Raw genomic sequence first — 17,840 nt, 5'->3', positions numbered from 1 at the left:
GTCTGTCTGTCTGTCTGTCTATCTATCTATCTATCTATCTATCTATCTATCTATCTATCTATCTATCTATCTATCTATCTATCTATCTATCTATCTATCTATCTATCTATCTATCTATCTATCTATCTATCTATCTATCTATCTATCTATCTATCTATCTATCTGGGTTATTTTGGTTTCTGTAGATTTCCAGAAGTCTTTCACTAGCTCATGTAGCCTCACAGCTACAGTAGTTTACTGAACAAAGATGAACCGTTTAGTTGTATTCAGGAAACAAAAAATTTTCTTCTGCTAGTTCAGGTTTAGTCTAGATTTTTCTGCAGGATTTTTTGTTAACTATGTAGATTTTTTTTTTTAATCCTGAAATGATGTCTAGCAAATAACAAACAAATTGTTTGTATCTATCTGTCTGTCTGTCTGTCTGTCTGTCTGTCTGTCTGTCTGTCTGTCTGTCTGTCCTGTTTTCTTATCTCAACACTTTCTCCACATAGAAAAGCAGTAATCATGTGATTATGGTCTTTAGCATGATGAATAAATAACACTGTGGTTTTGAATTTTTGTGGCTATTAAGTTATAAATAATTAATGTATAATAACTTAATATAAATAACAATAGGTCATGCTTCCACCATTTGAAAATTCCCAAAAATGAATTTAATTATACTGTGTAAGCAGAAGATTTTAGTTTCCCTTTTTACAATTCATGATTCTTGCTATTTACTATTTTAACTTTACACTTTTGTCCTAGCATTAAGTAACATGCAATAAGTTAACTTTTTTCATAGCCGTAAATTTTATGCACTTGAATATCACATGAATATTTAACACACACTGATTCCACACCCAGGATTAACGGTATGCTTGTTTGAGAAATGCTTCGTTAATGCATTTTATTACAAATATTCCAGGAATCAAATGGGCAATTTTTTCGTCACTTCTGCTGTGCTCACAATTTTACTAAATAAGAACATCTCTTATTGGATTTAAAAATTCATGAATGGATTATTTCTTTAGTGGCTCTTTGCTTCTTCTCGACGCAGATTAACCGTTCGGATGAAGCCTGGGAGCTGAAGCTGATCAATAATTCAGTGTGTAGTTCATGAGCTGTAGTTGCTTTCGATGCATCTTCACTTCATATATCAAGATGACGTTTCATTTAATCTGGATACCGCGGTAGGCCTTTGTGAAATGTAAACAGGAAGTAACATGGTGAGATGATCAGATTATTCAACACCCAGTTGATGTCTACATCTGACTGCGCTCTCTCTCTCTCTCTCTCTCTCTCTCTTCAGACAAGCTTCTGAAGTGGGTATTATGTAATCCATGTATGCACTGATGCAGGAAGAATATCCGGTGAGCCGTGATTTAATAACACAGAGAAGTGTGTGAATCAGTTAGCAATGATGAAAGCCTAACATTACAGTGCAACACGATAAAAGGACAAGCTTCATCAATTTCTTATTTATTTCCTATGAACACCTTGGTTTGGCATCATAACAACTCAACACTCAGTTCAGCGGCGATATACTTCCACGTAATACTTTACTTATAATTCGTATAATACAAATGACCCACAATGCACTGGGAGAAATAACCTGGAATGATTGTATAATGAAACAAAGCATGGATCACAATCACAGGGTATAAGACTAATTTATGAACAGTTGTACATGAGGATTTTTTATTATATAAGTGAATTAAATTAGCAAAAAAATTTTAAATTAAAAATCAACAATTTCTTAATCACTCTCAGGTTATAGTATGACCATTAGTCTGTAGGTATGACTAGATACGTCTTACAGTTCATTATTAGTATCACATGCAAGACAAACATATTTTAGCATGATTCAGATAGCCTAGATAGGCCAGCTAGCGCTAGATTTTGTCCGATAAAATAAAGAGCTGCACATTTATCGGTTCATTTAGACTATTATTTTACTTAGATTTCAAATATAAACATAAAAGCCATATTTGTAGCCATGTGTTTTTATATGGAGTGCTACCTTCTACTGTTAGCTAGCTAGCTAACTAACAGGTTACGAAAGTCAGACCTTTTGCTGGCTGGCTATATTAGCGGTCAGAAATAACTCTTTCTTTCAGTTTCCTCAACAACGATTACTTCTTCAAATTAATCCTAACAGAACCATCACAGTCAGAAAACTGTGGGAACTGGAGGACATATTAAATTGTTTTCCTCAGTTTATTTGTATCAGATACTAACTGTGATATCTGTGTGGCATAGTAAATCATTTTAAAGCTAAATAAAACGTTCAAGAATGCACTTTCATGGATGCAGGTCCCTGAAAAGTCGATGTGCCGTATTTTGAAAAAATAAATAAATAAATAAGTAGCGCGCCACAAAACAGGTCTGTCTTTTTAAAGCGGATTAGTGTAGATTTGTACCACAAAGGTTTTTCTTTGTTGCTGGTGACTGGCAGCGGCTGACACGGCATGACTCTGTGCTTTGGTTTACCAAAGCTTGCATTAGCTTGCAGTGCAACTGTATTTTAGAGGATTAGCAGCTCTCACAGACACATATGAACAGTTTAAATGTCATCTGAGGAGAGAAAAATAAAAGCAAAGAAAAAAACACAAAGAACATTGAAACCCTTCAGGACAAGAGTGAAGTCAGTATGATGTACAACAAACAGATGCTATGGATATAGCTAAGTTTTTACCTCAGACCTCCACCCTAATACACAAGCCACCATTAGCCCAAATTATAGCAGAGGGAAATTACAGCCTGCTAATGAAAGACTAGCCCAGAGAGGACACACATGGTTCAAAATCTGACTCACAACATGCAGCCACATGTAGAAGCAATACCTAGCTTACAAACCTGTGTACACACATAGACAGAAAAAAAAAACTAAAAAAAATAATAAGAATATTTTACTTTCTATGAAACCAAAAGTCACCTGATCTAGCTGAGCTAAATGCTATTTATCACTAGCTAAGCACAGATATTTTTTTTCCCCCAAAAGTCTCTATTAGCACTAGAAGCTAACTAGTTTTTAAAAATATTTACTACTTGCTCTTCAAAGCAAACTTTTTACTACAGTAATGTGGATACTAGTAGTCAGGAAATAGATGATTGTATACAAAATTTAGCTAATTTATACATGCTCAATTTGCAATTTCCTGTTCTAAATGAAAATAACTGAGAAAAATGAAATAAAATGCATGCTTTCATTTTGGTTTAGGTATTTTCTGCTCATGTATAAAGAAAATAAGTCGTGTATTCACTATTAAGTAGGCTAATTCGCGATTAAGAGGGCTTGTTCCAGTCTCTGTTTTGAATTAAGCCATCGGAAATGTTTCATATAAAACATATGAGAACATTTACTGATATTTGTACAAGTTTTATTGCATCATATGCCAAAATCTATATACAGATGTAGTCATGTCCATAGCACAGTCATAAAACTCATTCATCATCTTCAACAACTGAGTTCATTTGGAATTGTGGACAATTATTTCTTGAGTCAAGCACAAACATTAAACAAAATGTGGCCAGTTTTAATGAATTCATATCTAACAGCACATATATCGATCTATCCATTCATCCATCCATCCATTTATCTATAACACTTTGAAATCTAATCGTGGGTAATGTCAATTCTTGACATCTACAGAACAACACAATCCAGCTAATTCATTTACAAAGGAATGGGCGCACCATTAGCTCTTTTTACCACAGATGTTTCTAGTGCTGAATCGAAGAAATGTACTTTGCGTACCCAATGATGTGAGAAAAAACAGGAAGAACAAGAAACAGGCAGGTCAGACTCCAAACAGGAGAAACCCATTATTAAAATCAAACTAGTGCATTATCTTTGTGTGCTTTAGCCCCTAGCTTCATGGAGTCTCAGCTTGAATGAAGAACGCTAGCTCAGATCTTGGAACTTTCCTGCCAAACCGGAGTCAGCTCCTTTTGTGTAGGAAATCTTGCACAATTAGAAATAATACATGGACAATCACGTCTACCTCAACATTCATTAAAAGAGCCAGGAGTGTAGCGCACACATGCATACATGTTTTGCTCTTCCATAGCTGTATTGGCACCAATCTGATTGCACTCAGCTTCAAAGAAAACTTGTACCTAAGCATATTTTCAGAACAGGAGCTAGAAATGAGACTTGCTTGACCTTCAACAAGAACAGAGCAACGAGAATGTGCTGTAGCTTCGGTCGCTACTGAAATCATATCCGAAATTCCTGTTGCAAGAAAATGTGTTCCGAGAGAAATCTGGGAGATTGGTATCCCCCCTGGCCTGATTATCCTGCCTATGACCCCACATGAACAGATGGAAAAAGAAGAAAGAAGTGAAGCTGCAAAAAGGAAAGAGAAAGATAAAGGAAAGAAGAAATAATAGAAGGCACTTGGACCGAGTTTGTTAGGGTTATGTTTGGACATTCTCTGCTGGTGCACTAGGGGGCATTCTGGCAGTGTGTGTTTTTGTAATACATCAAGTGCTGTTGTTTATGTTTCATATTCACGTCTTTTTCACTAATGAAATCATCTATTTTCCTTCCCGCCTCTTCACACCTGTTCCTTACGTGTCTTTAATTGTTTCCCATATTTAGCCGTTTGGCAGTGGCAGAATCCTCGTCTTCGAGTCCGTGTTTGTCTTCGTCCGTGTTTTCTGTTCGGTGCCTTTGGTCTGTGTATTCTGTTATGTAGTTTTGAGTTTTGGATTCATTTCGAGTTTAGTTATGTTTTTCCCCAGTGTTTCTTGCCTTAGTTCGCCTTGTTGTCTTGTTAATCAAATAGTTATTTTTCCTATCCCGGCATTTGGGCCTGTCTTTTTCCCAGAGACGCACCGTCCCTCGCTTACAGAATTGTTGCACTGATATTTAACGCCAGCAAGCTAAAGTTAAAGCTTGCTTTGGGTGGAGAAAGCACACTTTTATATAGGATCGATAAATAAGGACATAAAGTGTAGAATGTGACTCAGTGTCCATCCACAAATATATATGAAATGTGAAAGACAATATGGGAGATAAAAAGCTAGAAGCTACAGAAGCCTTAAAACTGAATATGATAAACTCTGAAGCCTTCAGCCACACAAACTATTAGTTTTCTACTTTTGTTTCCTCTGTAATGTAGCTGGCACAAATACACTGTCCAATATCATGCTATAGTTACTCATTTCTAAAAACTAAGGAATATGACACACCAAGTTGCAAAAGGGGAACTACCATCATCCAGGGCTACCTTCTAATTTTTTCACATCTTCAGTAAAAGGCTGCACTTAAGCACACTACTATTAGTAAAGACAGTACATTTTTGATATAATATACAGTATATACGCTAGGTTAAGCAAAATGAGACAGCTGTAGTGTACTCACGTGCTAAACTGCAGAGCTCCTACATAAAATGTTTAAAGGTTGGCCAGTTTGTGATCAACATGTCCTAACTTTCTGTAAGACGTTACCCTTCTTTCTCCACTTTAAACCCACAATTCAGCCTCTTTTACCATAGTTCTCTTTTTTCTTCTTCTCTGACTTTTTTAAAAGGTCCAGTCTCATTTAAATGGCTTTGCCTCACAGCGTGCAAATAAAACTTGAAAAGAAAGACGACAGAATATAATCACTTATATACCTCCAACACTCTCTCATCTCACTCATTTTCTACCGCTTATCCAAACTTCTCGGGTCACAGGGAGCCTGTGCCTATCTCAGGCATCATCGGGCATCAAGGCAGGATACACCCTGGACAGAGTGCCACACACACACTCTCTCATTCACTCACGCAATCACGTGTAGGTGGGAATCGAACCCCAACCCTGAAGGTGTGAGGCGAACGTGCTAACCACTAAGCCACCGTGCCCTCCATACCTCCAACACTGAAAGAACAATTCAAATTAGACTGGACACTACAGCTATCAGGTCTGCATGGGTAATCATCTAACAAACAGCTTGCAAAGAAAAAAAAATGTGAGACTGACTGAGAGAGAATAAACTGAATGTAAACCGCATGTGTGTCCTAAATTATGTTAGGCTTGGACTGCTGCGATTTGTCTCCTAAACAGATTTCCTGAGTGTATTGACACGTGTGTTGAAGGCAAGGACATTAAGAGGAAGGAGTGCTTTTTAAGGAGACAAAAAGATATTTTAATGGCACTTTGAGACCGGGGAGGCTGTGACAAAGGACTTGGTTGAGTTGATATGAAAGCAGAGCTCATCCTAAACTACTTTATTTGAACTGATTTGGTTAAGGGAAGGGTCCGCAGCCTCGCAACAGACTGTGTGTGTCTGTCTTCATCGGCCATGATATCACCCAGTGGGGTTGTTATGGTAACACATACATGCCAGCTTAACTTGTGAGGATGCTGCATAGTAACCTGACAGCTCTCTCTCTTTCTCTCCCACACACACACACTCACACAAACATCTACATACATATATACAAAAATATACAGTACAATAGAAGCCCAAACACTGGAGGTTATTTAAAAAAGAAGTTAAAAAATAAGAGGCCGAACTAACCAAATTTTAAAGGCACACTTTGTGATTTGTACACGCATATAAGGGTAGGTTAAGACGTTTTTTAGCTCCGCCACAACCAGAACCATGCCGCTGTCTAAAAGCACCTCCTTTCAAGTCAAATCAATTTCAGCTGTGTTTTAAATGTTGTGTCATTCAGGGGCTGATAAATAATAGCGCAGCTGTAGTGCTGGAATACATGACAATGTGATACAAATGACAATAATACTCAGGATGTTAAAGACAATCTACACAGAATAACAGAACTGTGTTGCAGAAACCAATGCAAACAATTTAAACAGTTAACTGTTTTACAGACTGAGAAAAACTGGAGCTGCATTATAATGTACTGGTGTGTAGTGATGGCTATAAGATGGTGAATGCTTGGACAGGTCTTGCTTAGTCTGATTCCAACTGATTCACCTTTTAAGCAGAACAGGATGCTCGGATCTGAATGTAGGCGGAGCCAACTTTCAAATGTGCACAATGAACCGAAAACAAAGAATGGCTGGAAAACAAGCTACACAAAGGACACAGAGGGGTTAATAAAATACATTTATCGTAAATGACCAGAGACGACAGTTTTGTTCTCTTCACTGTAATTTAGTTAGATATGTTTCCAGTGCAGATAGAGGTGATCGTTCACAAAAGAGTGCTGAGAGATTTGTGAGAAGTTTTGCTTTTTCACCTGGTGCTCAGGTAACAGTGACATCCACGATAACATCTCTGATGCTTATAAAGCTTATGCACAGGTGAGAAAAGAGAAGTGGATAATTATGTCCTCAAAGATCCAACTTGCATATCGCTGAACTAAATAGTTTATCATCACCGGCAAAGCATTACTTAGTCGATATTGATTTTTTATTTAAATATGTTTTGACTAGCGATGAATAACACACAATGTCACACAGCATTCCCGCAAGAGTAGCTTGCGATGCCTTTTTTCTCAGGGAAGCTTTGTTGTTTAACCAACTAAACAAGTTTAGTTTTTCTTCCAATTTCAAATGTGATATGCCTAAACACAGAGGCAAAGCAACAAAAGCAGCATCAATGTACAATCACCACAAAACTGCTTTGTACACAAAAAATGGAACAGAGATTTCAAAGAAAGATTAGAAAACTGAGCTCGACTCTCACAGACACACACAATGAGTCCTCCTCTATCAGGGAGGTGGTAATTAACTCTCAAAGGAACAGAGAGGATTTCCCTTCTCACACAAGTGAGAGGAAATCTGAGACACTGATCATAAAAACAGACACGGCTCGTACACCTCGACTGTGCAGAGTCGGTGAGTGCAAAGCAGGTCTGAATGCGTCATTACTGTATCGCACCATTGAGCTTTGGATATGCTGGTGTAAAAAGGACATGGGGTTTACTTGCATGCAGAGAGGGAGGAGAATAAGTGACTTACCTGCACAAGGAGCTCCAATTTCCTGTCATCCAGGAGATGGACCTGACATCGCCGACCCTCCGTCATCTACAGAGAGACAGAGAGTGTGAGAGAGTGAGATCAACCATGACACATTCACAGAGATATTCACAGCAGGGTGAAATCCACCGTAAATACTGGGTCATCGTGATAAGACAAGAATAGCAACTCTTTTTACACACACACCCACCTCTACGCTCTTCTGCACCCACGTGCGAGCTCGCTGATTTGCACTCAAGCAAAAAAATACAATTTTCCTTGGAGTGCAAGTGTTTTTCAAAAACCCAAGCATGTTAAAACGTTTTGGCCCTTTTTACTTGATTCACCCTGCATGTTAAAGATAACTGCTGTACAAGAAGGTTGCTATGAACTATAGCCACTTTATCGGTTATGTATAATAATATTAGATACAGGAGCTTGTAACAAGCACCAATCCTACAAGGATTCATCTTCACCACAACACACACACAAACAAATTCAGAGCCCAACATTCTTTACAATGCCATTTCCCACAATGCATCAATGATACTATGATAAGAGAAGAAGCCTTTTCCATGTGGGAAATAAACTTCATCCTCATAAAGGATTTACAAAAGCTATTCAGAACAGGACTCGGTATTAAAAAGACACCAACCTAGAGTATTGAAATGTCTTAAAAGAGTCATTGATGGTAATTTGACACTTTGGACTAACTAAAAAAAAAAAAAAAAAGCAGATTAAAACTATTACAAATAGAGACATGACAAACAGAGAGCATGTGGTAGCCTGGTGTTTGACTACAAATCAGAAGGTTGTGAGTTTGAATCCCAGGTCAACTGCTGAGCCCTTGAGCAAGGCTCTTAACCCTTAATTGCCCAGTTGTATAAAAAAATTTTTTATGTCTCTCCGGATAAGAGCGTCTGCCAAATGCCTTAAATGTAAAGAAACCATAACAACTTCTAGACAATGGACTCCGTGATGTATAGAGAGTGAAAAGGAAGAACGTAAACATGTTACAGAGCTCAAGCATTAGCTAAGACATTGTAAAAGTAGATAAGGACACTTTCTGCTGCAGTAAATGCCTTCAGCTGGTAGATGTAATGTCTGTGACACACTTCTTGTTTGAATAATCACTGATTTATTCTCTGTCAAGAGATTTTGTCAGTCTGTGAACATGTTTAGACTCAGCAGCTAGCACGTTATGTAGCATTTATCAGTTATCTGGTTGGTTAACTTGCCATTTCAAACCACAATACATAATTTTTTGTCAGAACTAAATTGAGAAATCAACAGCAAAAGGTGAAAAATGTTGTTGTGAATGCAGCCTAAATCAGAGGACTGATTACTGAAGGGAATCCACATCCATATAGCTGTATGCCATGATCTTTTTTGGCTCATTTTTAGCACATAATCATATTTCACTTTTTCACATATTTCTCATATTTATCTTTTGTTTTTAGCAACTTTTACTGATTGCTGAGGAGAGAATTTGTCATATCTTAGTGATATTAGCTTAGCCATTAGTTTAGCAACATTAGCATCGACATTAGCATGGCTTCACTAGCTGGGTCTGTTCACAGAAAGATGAGAAATTTGAGTACAGACTTTTTGTACTTCTACCAAAATCCCTGTGTGTTATGTACAAAACTGAAGTACAAGACTAAACGAGTAACCTACAGGAGGATCTCGTAAAAGGATCTCATGTTTGCATTTAATTTTCTCTCAAAACCATGTAAACTAGCTGTGTACATTTTGGTCAGAGCGTTATATGCAGTGTTGCCACGTACATTTTTACCTCAGAATGGGACTACTTTTGAACTGCCAGTGCAGTTTATTTATTTATTTTCATTATTGATGGCACAAGCCTGTTTCACTCCTTAATCAGGTCCAATCCTCATCACTGACAGAACGCATCTTTCTTGTTAAATAACCACCAAGTGTTAAAATAATTTGCATCAAACATTTTACTAATCTCATTCCAAACGTTTTAAAGGATCTGAACAAATGCATTCTTTTTTTCCCACTTTGATATCCGAGCCCACCATTTTATGCTGATATCGGCTCAATGTGATGCTCATATATATTATCAATTTATGACAAAATGCAAAGATCAGACTCTTTTAGTACGTTAGTGAACTATTTTTTAAAACCTATGACTTTTACTACTTCATTTAATGTATATTATTCTCTCTTTATTGCTGAACTTGCTATTCCTTGTTTAATCCTGAGCTTTTCTGTCATTTCAGAATGCGTATCCCAGGCCCAATTTTCATGGTGAGTTCCAGCCTTGCTAAATTGAACTTTAATTTCAGGCTTACTAAAAGCATTTTTTTTTTACCTCTTGCGATGCGTGTCCTAGCGTCCTAGCGTACATACATCTAGCATATAGAGTGATGGTTGCAATATGCAGGGGATATGTTCCAACATATTAAACACAGAAAACAATGTAATATTGCAACATATTAAGAAAACATTGAGTTTTAGTCTGTGCATTTTTGGCTTCATATTTCACTGTGTGCATGTGTTCATACTGCCATTGTGTCATACTGTGCCAAGTGAAATGGTAAACATCCTACTGAGGGCAGACAGGGACACACACACACACACACACACATCTGTGAGGAACAAAGAGCCTGACAGAAGAGTTGAACACCTAGGTCATTAAAGCACGACGTTTCTTTGGCTAGCAAATCAGCTAAGGTGGTCCAAACATACGCTTCCCCCCAACAGACTTATTAACAAAAGCTTCTAGTAAAACCAAACCATCATCTCAGGCATCCTTCAGCATAAAAAATGGCCTCCTTTCTTTTTTACTCTTTCTCCTTCCCATCCGCTTCCTCTCACGTTCCAGGCAGATATATGAGCTAGGAAACGCTCACGTCTACACAGAACCAGTACTGTTAACACTCACACTCATCTAACATTTCTGACTCCATATGCAGGCTAAGTTCAAAAAGAAAATCGTGACATAGGGAAAAAAATAGTGAGATTTCTTAAACACTTCAGTGTGGCTGTTGGTCATGGGAGCCAAGCTGGAGAACATGTGCAGCTCTCTGGCCTCCTCCAGGAAACTCCATCCCTGAGGATCACAAACAATAGAGCTGATAAAAGCAGGACGGCTCACATTTCCTCCATGCTGAGGAAGGTGGAGGTGGAGGTGGTGGTGGGTGGGTGGGGGTTTTTGGGATGGGGGGGTGTCATCGTCAGAGAATGAAAACACATCCTTTCATTCTTGTGTTTTTCCTCAAGCCAGGGTCTAAAGCTGAAGACTACACAGACGAGACGGGCGGGACCTATATTACAGAACCACGTGTTTGTTTGTGTGTGTGTGTGTGTGTGTGTGTGTGTGTGTGTGTGTGTGTGTGTGTGTGTGTGTGTGTGTGTGTGTGTGTGTGTGTGTGTGGGAGTTCACTCTTAGTCTCAGTCTCCACCTAAACACTGCTCTGTGAGTTTGTTATTGACTTGTGAAATGAATTTTTTTTTTTTTACCAGGGAAAGAATTGTGGCAGATTTCTCTCAGCTGTGCTACAGTTTGTAAACATTGTTCTCATCCCACACGGCACGTTCGTCGCTAATTCTCCTGAAAACCTCTTCTTAACTCCTTAAACCCTAATTAAATACACCTCTTCCTGTTCAACAGATCCTCCAAAGCTGTGGTCTTTTCAAGAAGGAAAGAAAACGCATTAAGAACTAAAACACAGTGGCCTGAAAACAGGCCAGAAAACAGAGCTGATACGTCACTTCATCAACACTTTGGTCTCGGTTTGAAGCTCTGGCTGGATAAAATGCTTCGAGATTCGAAATTCTAATTCAGGGGAAATAAAAACTAAACTCCTAACCACAATTTTAAGTGTGATTAATGTTCATCAAAGCAAGCCAGATCCCCTTAAACCTGCTGAGGTTTACATTAGCTATCACTTCCTTCCATTAGCCTTCTCTTGCCATTGCCAAATTTTCTCAAATAATAATAATAATCAAATAACAATCAAATGCAGGGTGGTGTTGTAATCCAGATTAACGCAAAAGGAGTGCAAGTTACATCAAAATCTGATTATTTTCTAATAACAACATGCTCTGGATTATATTACTGTTCTTAGTAATAAGTCAGGTTAATGTTGCTGAAACGGGACAAAGAAAGTTCTTGTCATTGTTTACATTCTAACTGTCATTCTCTCACAGTCTTTTGCTTTTTCTCTTTCTTTAGAAAAGCTTGTCATGAAACAGAGGACGCGTAAACAGATCCATCTTGAGACTTTCCTGTGACAGAAAGCTTTACCTCTACCTGTCTACCTGTTACAAAGCGCTTACTCTGGAGACTTATTCCCAAAATGACAAACAATCGTCACCTCACAGAAAACAGCACCATCACAAAACATAATTTTTTTTTAAAGGAGCATTTGTCATACAGGTTCCTGTATACTCTGTATAGATGTAATAGATCTGTGAGCGTATTGCACACACATGGATAAACAAGCGTGTTAATAAACCTCGAGGTCGGACCTACTCTCAAAGCTGTTGTTATAGAAAATTAATTAACATGACCAATAACTGACCAATCAGAATTGAGAATTTCGCAGCGCTGTGGTATAAGAAAACCTCATCGTTAACAAATCTAATTTGTGCTTTGCAAAACCAAGGGAGGTTTTTTTTTTACCATGAAATAACAAGCTTCTCAGTGCTAAACAAGCATTAAAGCTGCCAGTGTTCGTTTAATGACAGTGTGATTCTGACGATCTGGTGATGTGGAAAGAGGGAAGAAGGGAGGGGTGTGAGAGCAGGTGTGTGTCTACGGATGTAGTTAGCAACGTAATGCTTTGTAATGTTGTCTCCTGTAAGCGTGGCAAAATGGATTATGTTTATTTCTCAGAATATGATCACATGTTAAAATAATTGTTTGAGCTAATCTATTTTTGGTCAGATCAAGGAGATTGAGGTTGGGGTCTTAAAACACAGATGTATTTCTTATAAAGTCTTTCTGACCAAAAATGAGCTTCTTTCATCTTTCTTTTAGTGACACCACAATCAACCAATCACAGACCATTATTTTAGCTATAACAAAAACAAACCGGTAAGCAGCATGCTTTACTGTGGCTTGATAACAAGTAAAAAGATATTGTTAACGATAAAGACGTGTACCTCACAAGACGATCTATAGCTCCTAAAATTATACATCATACGTTCATGGGTGAAGTGACTACCTTAAACTTATTCTCATATCTAATGTTTGCGTATATCATTTTCGTGATGCATTATTACAGGATAACAGCAATCTGTTGTATTTTACCACCAAGTCTAAAAAAACAGAACACGCAAACAGTAAAATAGAGCTATGCAGTGCAGTTCAGGGTGGCTGATTGCAGTGCACATAAGCCAAGCAAAGTCAGTCTACCATACAGATTAAATGCTGACCTCAGTGTCCTGTTTGAGGCATCGACAGAGGATCACGCCACTAAATCCTGCAACGAGAAGCCGACTAGCTGAAACGCTGCAGGCCCGAAACACGGCTCAAACATGCCGCCTCAGACATACAGGGAAGTTTACATCAAGCACAAGTTTAAAAGTGCAGGCAAGGATGTACTGAAACATCAAATCTACCATAATATACTGACTCTCTCTTTCTCTCTCTCTTTCTCTATGTGTTACAGCATTATGCAGAATGTAGGGTCAGTATCCTAGACTGGTATTAGGGGGTAGCTGGCACCATGCAGCCCTTGTCATTAATCGCTCTCTCTCTTGATTCTGTTTTGTGCCAGTGTCAGTATGCAGGACAGGTGATGGGGCAGGCTGGCACTGAGCTACTGCTGCCACTGCTGCCCTGCAGTGCAGAGATGAGCAGAGGAGCAAGACTGCAGCGCACACACACACCATCACCTCACTGGCCCTGCCTTCAAACCTGCAAACACAGGCACACTTCTATCTGAGCTAGGGCTTCCAATTAAGTGCCCCAAACAATGACAAGGCAGTCTGCAGCTTTCTTTCAGCAAATCATGCAAGCTAACATCCTTTAAACAAAGATTTAGTTCCTCGGGATGACGTGAAGTCACACAGAGGCAAGAAACAAGAAGTGCACAAGTTTTGCATGCAAACACATCCCTACACACACACACACAAACACACAAATCACTTTCTAGAACCAACCTAAAGCAGTTCATAAGACTAATGCCTTACCATAATAATCATATATTGCTGTAACATACTAACCAAAACCTTGTCACAAGTTAGAACAGAAGCAGCACGTTGCATGAGCAGTTTTGTTACTTTCAGCAAAAAAGCCTTCTTGAGGAAAGCTCTCCATCTAATCATATTTAGCAGTAACAAAATCCACCATGTGTAAGGGTATTTCTATAAGGGCTGAAGGACTGCATAGACTATCAGTGCTACAGTACATCAGAGAGAGAGAGAGAGAGAGAGAGAGAGAGAGAGAGAGAGAGAGAGAGAGAGAGAGAGAGAGAGAGAGAGAGAGAGAGAATGACATGGTTCTATGCATGGACAGACAGAGACGTGATGATGATCCTCACCTCGGAGCATGAATTTCTCCTGTTTTGTGAAACACGCGTTGTCTCTAGCTGTATAAATCCTCAACACACACACACACACACACACACACACACACACACACACACACACACACACACACACACACACACTCACACACACTCAGACAGAGAGAAAGGTTTTTGTCTCCCGGCCTAAATCAGCGCGAGCATCCGTGCCATTGTGTCCGGTGCGTCGGAGCGCGCTCTCTGTCTGCGCGGACCGGATGGAGCGCAGCCGCGCCGAGACGCGTCCCATCTCCCTCCAAACGGAGAGCTTTTTCCTCCTTTCCTCTATTTCAGCTCTCGCGGAATGACTCTGCACTCCGTGCTTTATTCACCGGGGTCTACCCCTGTCCCGCAAAACCTCCTCTATGTTTTTAGCACAGGAGAAACACTGCGATCATGCGAAAAAGCATCAGAGAGAGAATCGGCTCGGTGCCGTGTATCGCTCTCGGCACTACGAGACCTTCCCACGGCTCTGATTGTAGCGTTTTGCTTTTGTGGGAAAGGAGCGAAGGAGGATGAATGAAGGGGGAAGGGAGATGGAGGAGGGCGGGCAGAGTACAACACCGATGATATGTGATTCACTAACGAATCGATTCTTTATAACTGAACGACTCTTTGCGCATAGTCGATTCTTAAGTACAAATGAATCAATGATTATTAGTCTTTTCGGGCTGTTATAAAAAGGTATGTTAAAGGGGTGTCTCCTTCCATAGTAACTACTTTAACTTCAAGAAGGAAATACACACAAAGGATGGCGGTGTTGCTTAAAAATATCGTGTAATAATATTTCGCTAAACACTGAAATATGGATTATTTATAGAATACATATATGGAAAAAGAAAAGTACACTTTCAACCACCCCCACAATGGTCATACCATTTCGAAACCGCTGGTAATAACCACACTACTAGTTATTTAACGTGGAGATGTTATTAAGCTAACTTAATCTTATTTACAATTGAACTAATGCCCTGTTCAGAAAAACTATTCAATACATATTGTATATTTACTTGTTAGGAAGTTTTATTTTATTTCATTCTATAGTCATGGGGCAAATATCTGAATGTATGAAAGTATAGTGCAGGAGTCAAGAAGCTTTTATTGTCAATATCAACCATATATAGCTGTTACAGAGTGAAATGAGACAAGGGTTCTCCAGGACCAGGGTGCTACATAAAACAAAGACAGAGCTATAAGGACTTAGTAAGTTAGTCCTTGATACATAAAGTGCATGCAACAGTGCAGTACAAGACAAACAAGACAGAAAGACAAAACAAGACAGACAAGACAGTTCAGTACAAGACAAACAAGAAAGATAAGACATTGCAGGACAAGACAAAAAGACAGTGCACGACAAGACAGAAAGACAGTGATGGACACAAGACAAAAAAGACAGTGCAGGACAAGACAAAAAAGACTGCAGGACAAAGGACAGACGACAGTGCAGGACAAGACAAAAATACAGAAAGACAGTACAGGACACGACAACCAAGACAGACAATACAGTGCAGGACAAAAGACAGACAAGACTGTGCAGGACAAGACAAAAAGACAGTGCAGGATAAGACAGTGCATGACAAAAGACAGTGAAGGACAAGACAAAAAGACAGTGCAGGACAAAAGACAGGATATTCTCGATACTCCTGAAATCCCATAATGCACTTTACAGTTTGTAGGAAAGATGCAGAATTTGCAATGTACGATTTACTTAAATGGGTTTGATTGTGACTCAGTAAAGTGATTCACAATTCACATCACAGCTACTTTTTATGCAGACCATCAGTCCAACATCTGGATTTTGCCATCGAATGTGGGAAACGCTCGCTCTCTCTCTCTCTCCTTCTCTCTCTCTCTCTCTCTCTCTCTCTCTCTCTCTCTCTCTCTCTCTCTCTCTCTCTCCACCTTCTTCCGCATCTCCGTTTCTAATTCAGACTTCCCCAGCTACCCCATTTGGCTTGGCTCGCTGACAAAGGGCGTATGAAAGGGTTTAAAACTGTGGCTCCATATGTGTGACCTTACGTGCATGCTCACACCCAACGGTCACTTAACCACATATGAATGCAGCCTTGAATTTTCAAATTCCAGACTGATTTACTGATGGCTCTATAAAGCTGAGAAGCATTTTTTTCCATGACAATAATGTCTGCACTGGCATATGTAAAAAGCATATCAGTCTGCTTATTGCCATCACTTACATGATAATAACATGAATTTGAAGACCTGAGTCCCCAAAAGCAATGGCATGACCAGCTTCTTTTTTAAGCTTAAGTGAAAGTGGAATGAACTTAAAGTTTCCAAATAAAACCTCTTCTAAGATCAAACAAGTTTTATTTTTAACTTCAGTTTAGTTCTAACTTTAACTACGGTGATAAAAATAACAAATAACAATTATGTACATTTTCCAAGCATTTTTCAAAGGCGCGCGCACACACACACACACACACACACACACACACACACACACACACACACACACACACACACAGACACAGACACACACACACACGGGCATCAAATAAACCCACCATACTATATGACTCACATATCCATAAGAGATTTTGGTTAATCAACTGCTTGGTTATTTATTGCTCCTTAGTGTAGTTTTATTAATAAAACTCGAACAGAAATGAAGTGAGTTCCAGTGAGACCCTACAGCTATATTCAGGAAATTTAAATGAAGATCATGGGATGCCATAGCCATTATAACTGCCGGTTGCAGCACTACCTCTATTTTCATGTCCAATTCAAACAGTCCCATGTGATTTCTGTACTGGATTTGGCATATTTTAGCTTCAAACTGCTTCCTTTGGGCGCAGGTCCGAAAACTCTATCACAAGAGCCTGTTGTTTAAGAGTGAACATGAGAGAGAGAGAGAGAGAGCGAGAGAGAGAGAGAGAGAGAACACAGGGTTCTGGACGTTTCAACCACGGAAGCCCATGATGCATTGGGGGAGCCATGGAATGGATGGGAACGGCCAAGCTCACACGGTCCTGATTGGAGGAGCAGATTTTCTAAAATAAACTTCAGCCAGCAAAATCCCTCCTCCTGTCCAAGCTACATGCAAAATGTCAGTTAGTGCTCGTTTGTCGCCAAACTGTCCTGAGGAGGAACAGAAACAAAACATTTATACATTTCATGCAAAGAAACATGGAGAACGATTGCCAGATATATCTACGACTAGTTTTAAGGACAATGTCTCTCTCACTCCTTCCCGCTTTCACTTAGAGAAATGTGGTTCTCATTAGAGGCCACTAAGTTTGGTTATTTCTGTCTCGTGGCCTCAGGCTGAGGCTCAGAGTCAAGGGAAATGTGTGTTATGGGGCTACTACTGCAGTTTGGGGGGCAGCCTGGGTAAATGTCAGGACAGGTTAGAGGGTCAACATATTTGGAGGAAAGATGGAG

General features: G+C 39.2%; 1 protein-coding gene across 10 annotated transcripts in view; it reads right to left on the bottom strand.

Moving 5' to 3' along the window:
- frmd4a (FERM domain containing 4A) overlaps positions 1 to 17,840 on the bottom strand; it is a 150,787-nt gene that overhangs the window by 42,368 nt on the left and 90,579 nt on the right. For 9 of the 10 annotated variants that reach the window (XM_027161411.2, XM_027161412.2, XM_027161408.2 and 6 more), the window contains exon 2: positions 7,900 to 7,965. In XM_027161411.2, coding sequence (XP_027017212.1) covers positions 7,900 to 7,965 — 66 coding nt within the window. Of the gene's footprint in view, positions 1 to 7,899; positions 7,966 to 14,414; positions 14,934 to 17,840 lie in introns of those variants that run through there. The other variant, XM_027161413.2, reaches the window with a different exon arrangement.

Source organism: Tachysurus fulvidraco, chromosome 13 (assembly GCF_022655615.1).
Source record: "Tachysurus fulvidraco isolate hzauxx_2018 chromosome 13, HZAU_PFXX_2.0, whole genome shotgun sequence".
Classification (NCBI taxonomy): domain Eukaryota; kingdom Metazoa; phylum Chordata; class Actinopteri; order Siluriformes; family Bagridae; genus Tachysurus; species Tachysurus fulvidraco.
Note: the sequence above shows the minus strand (reverse complement) of the source record. Positions and strands in the feature narration are given on the sequence as shown.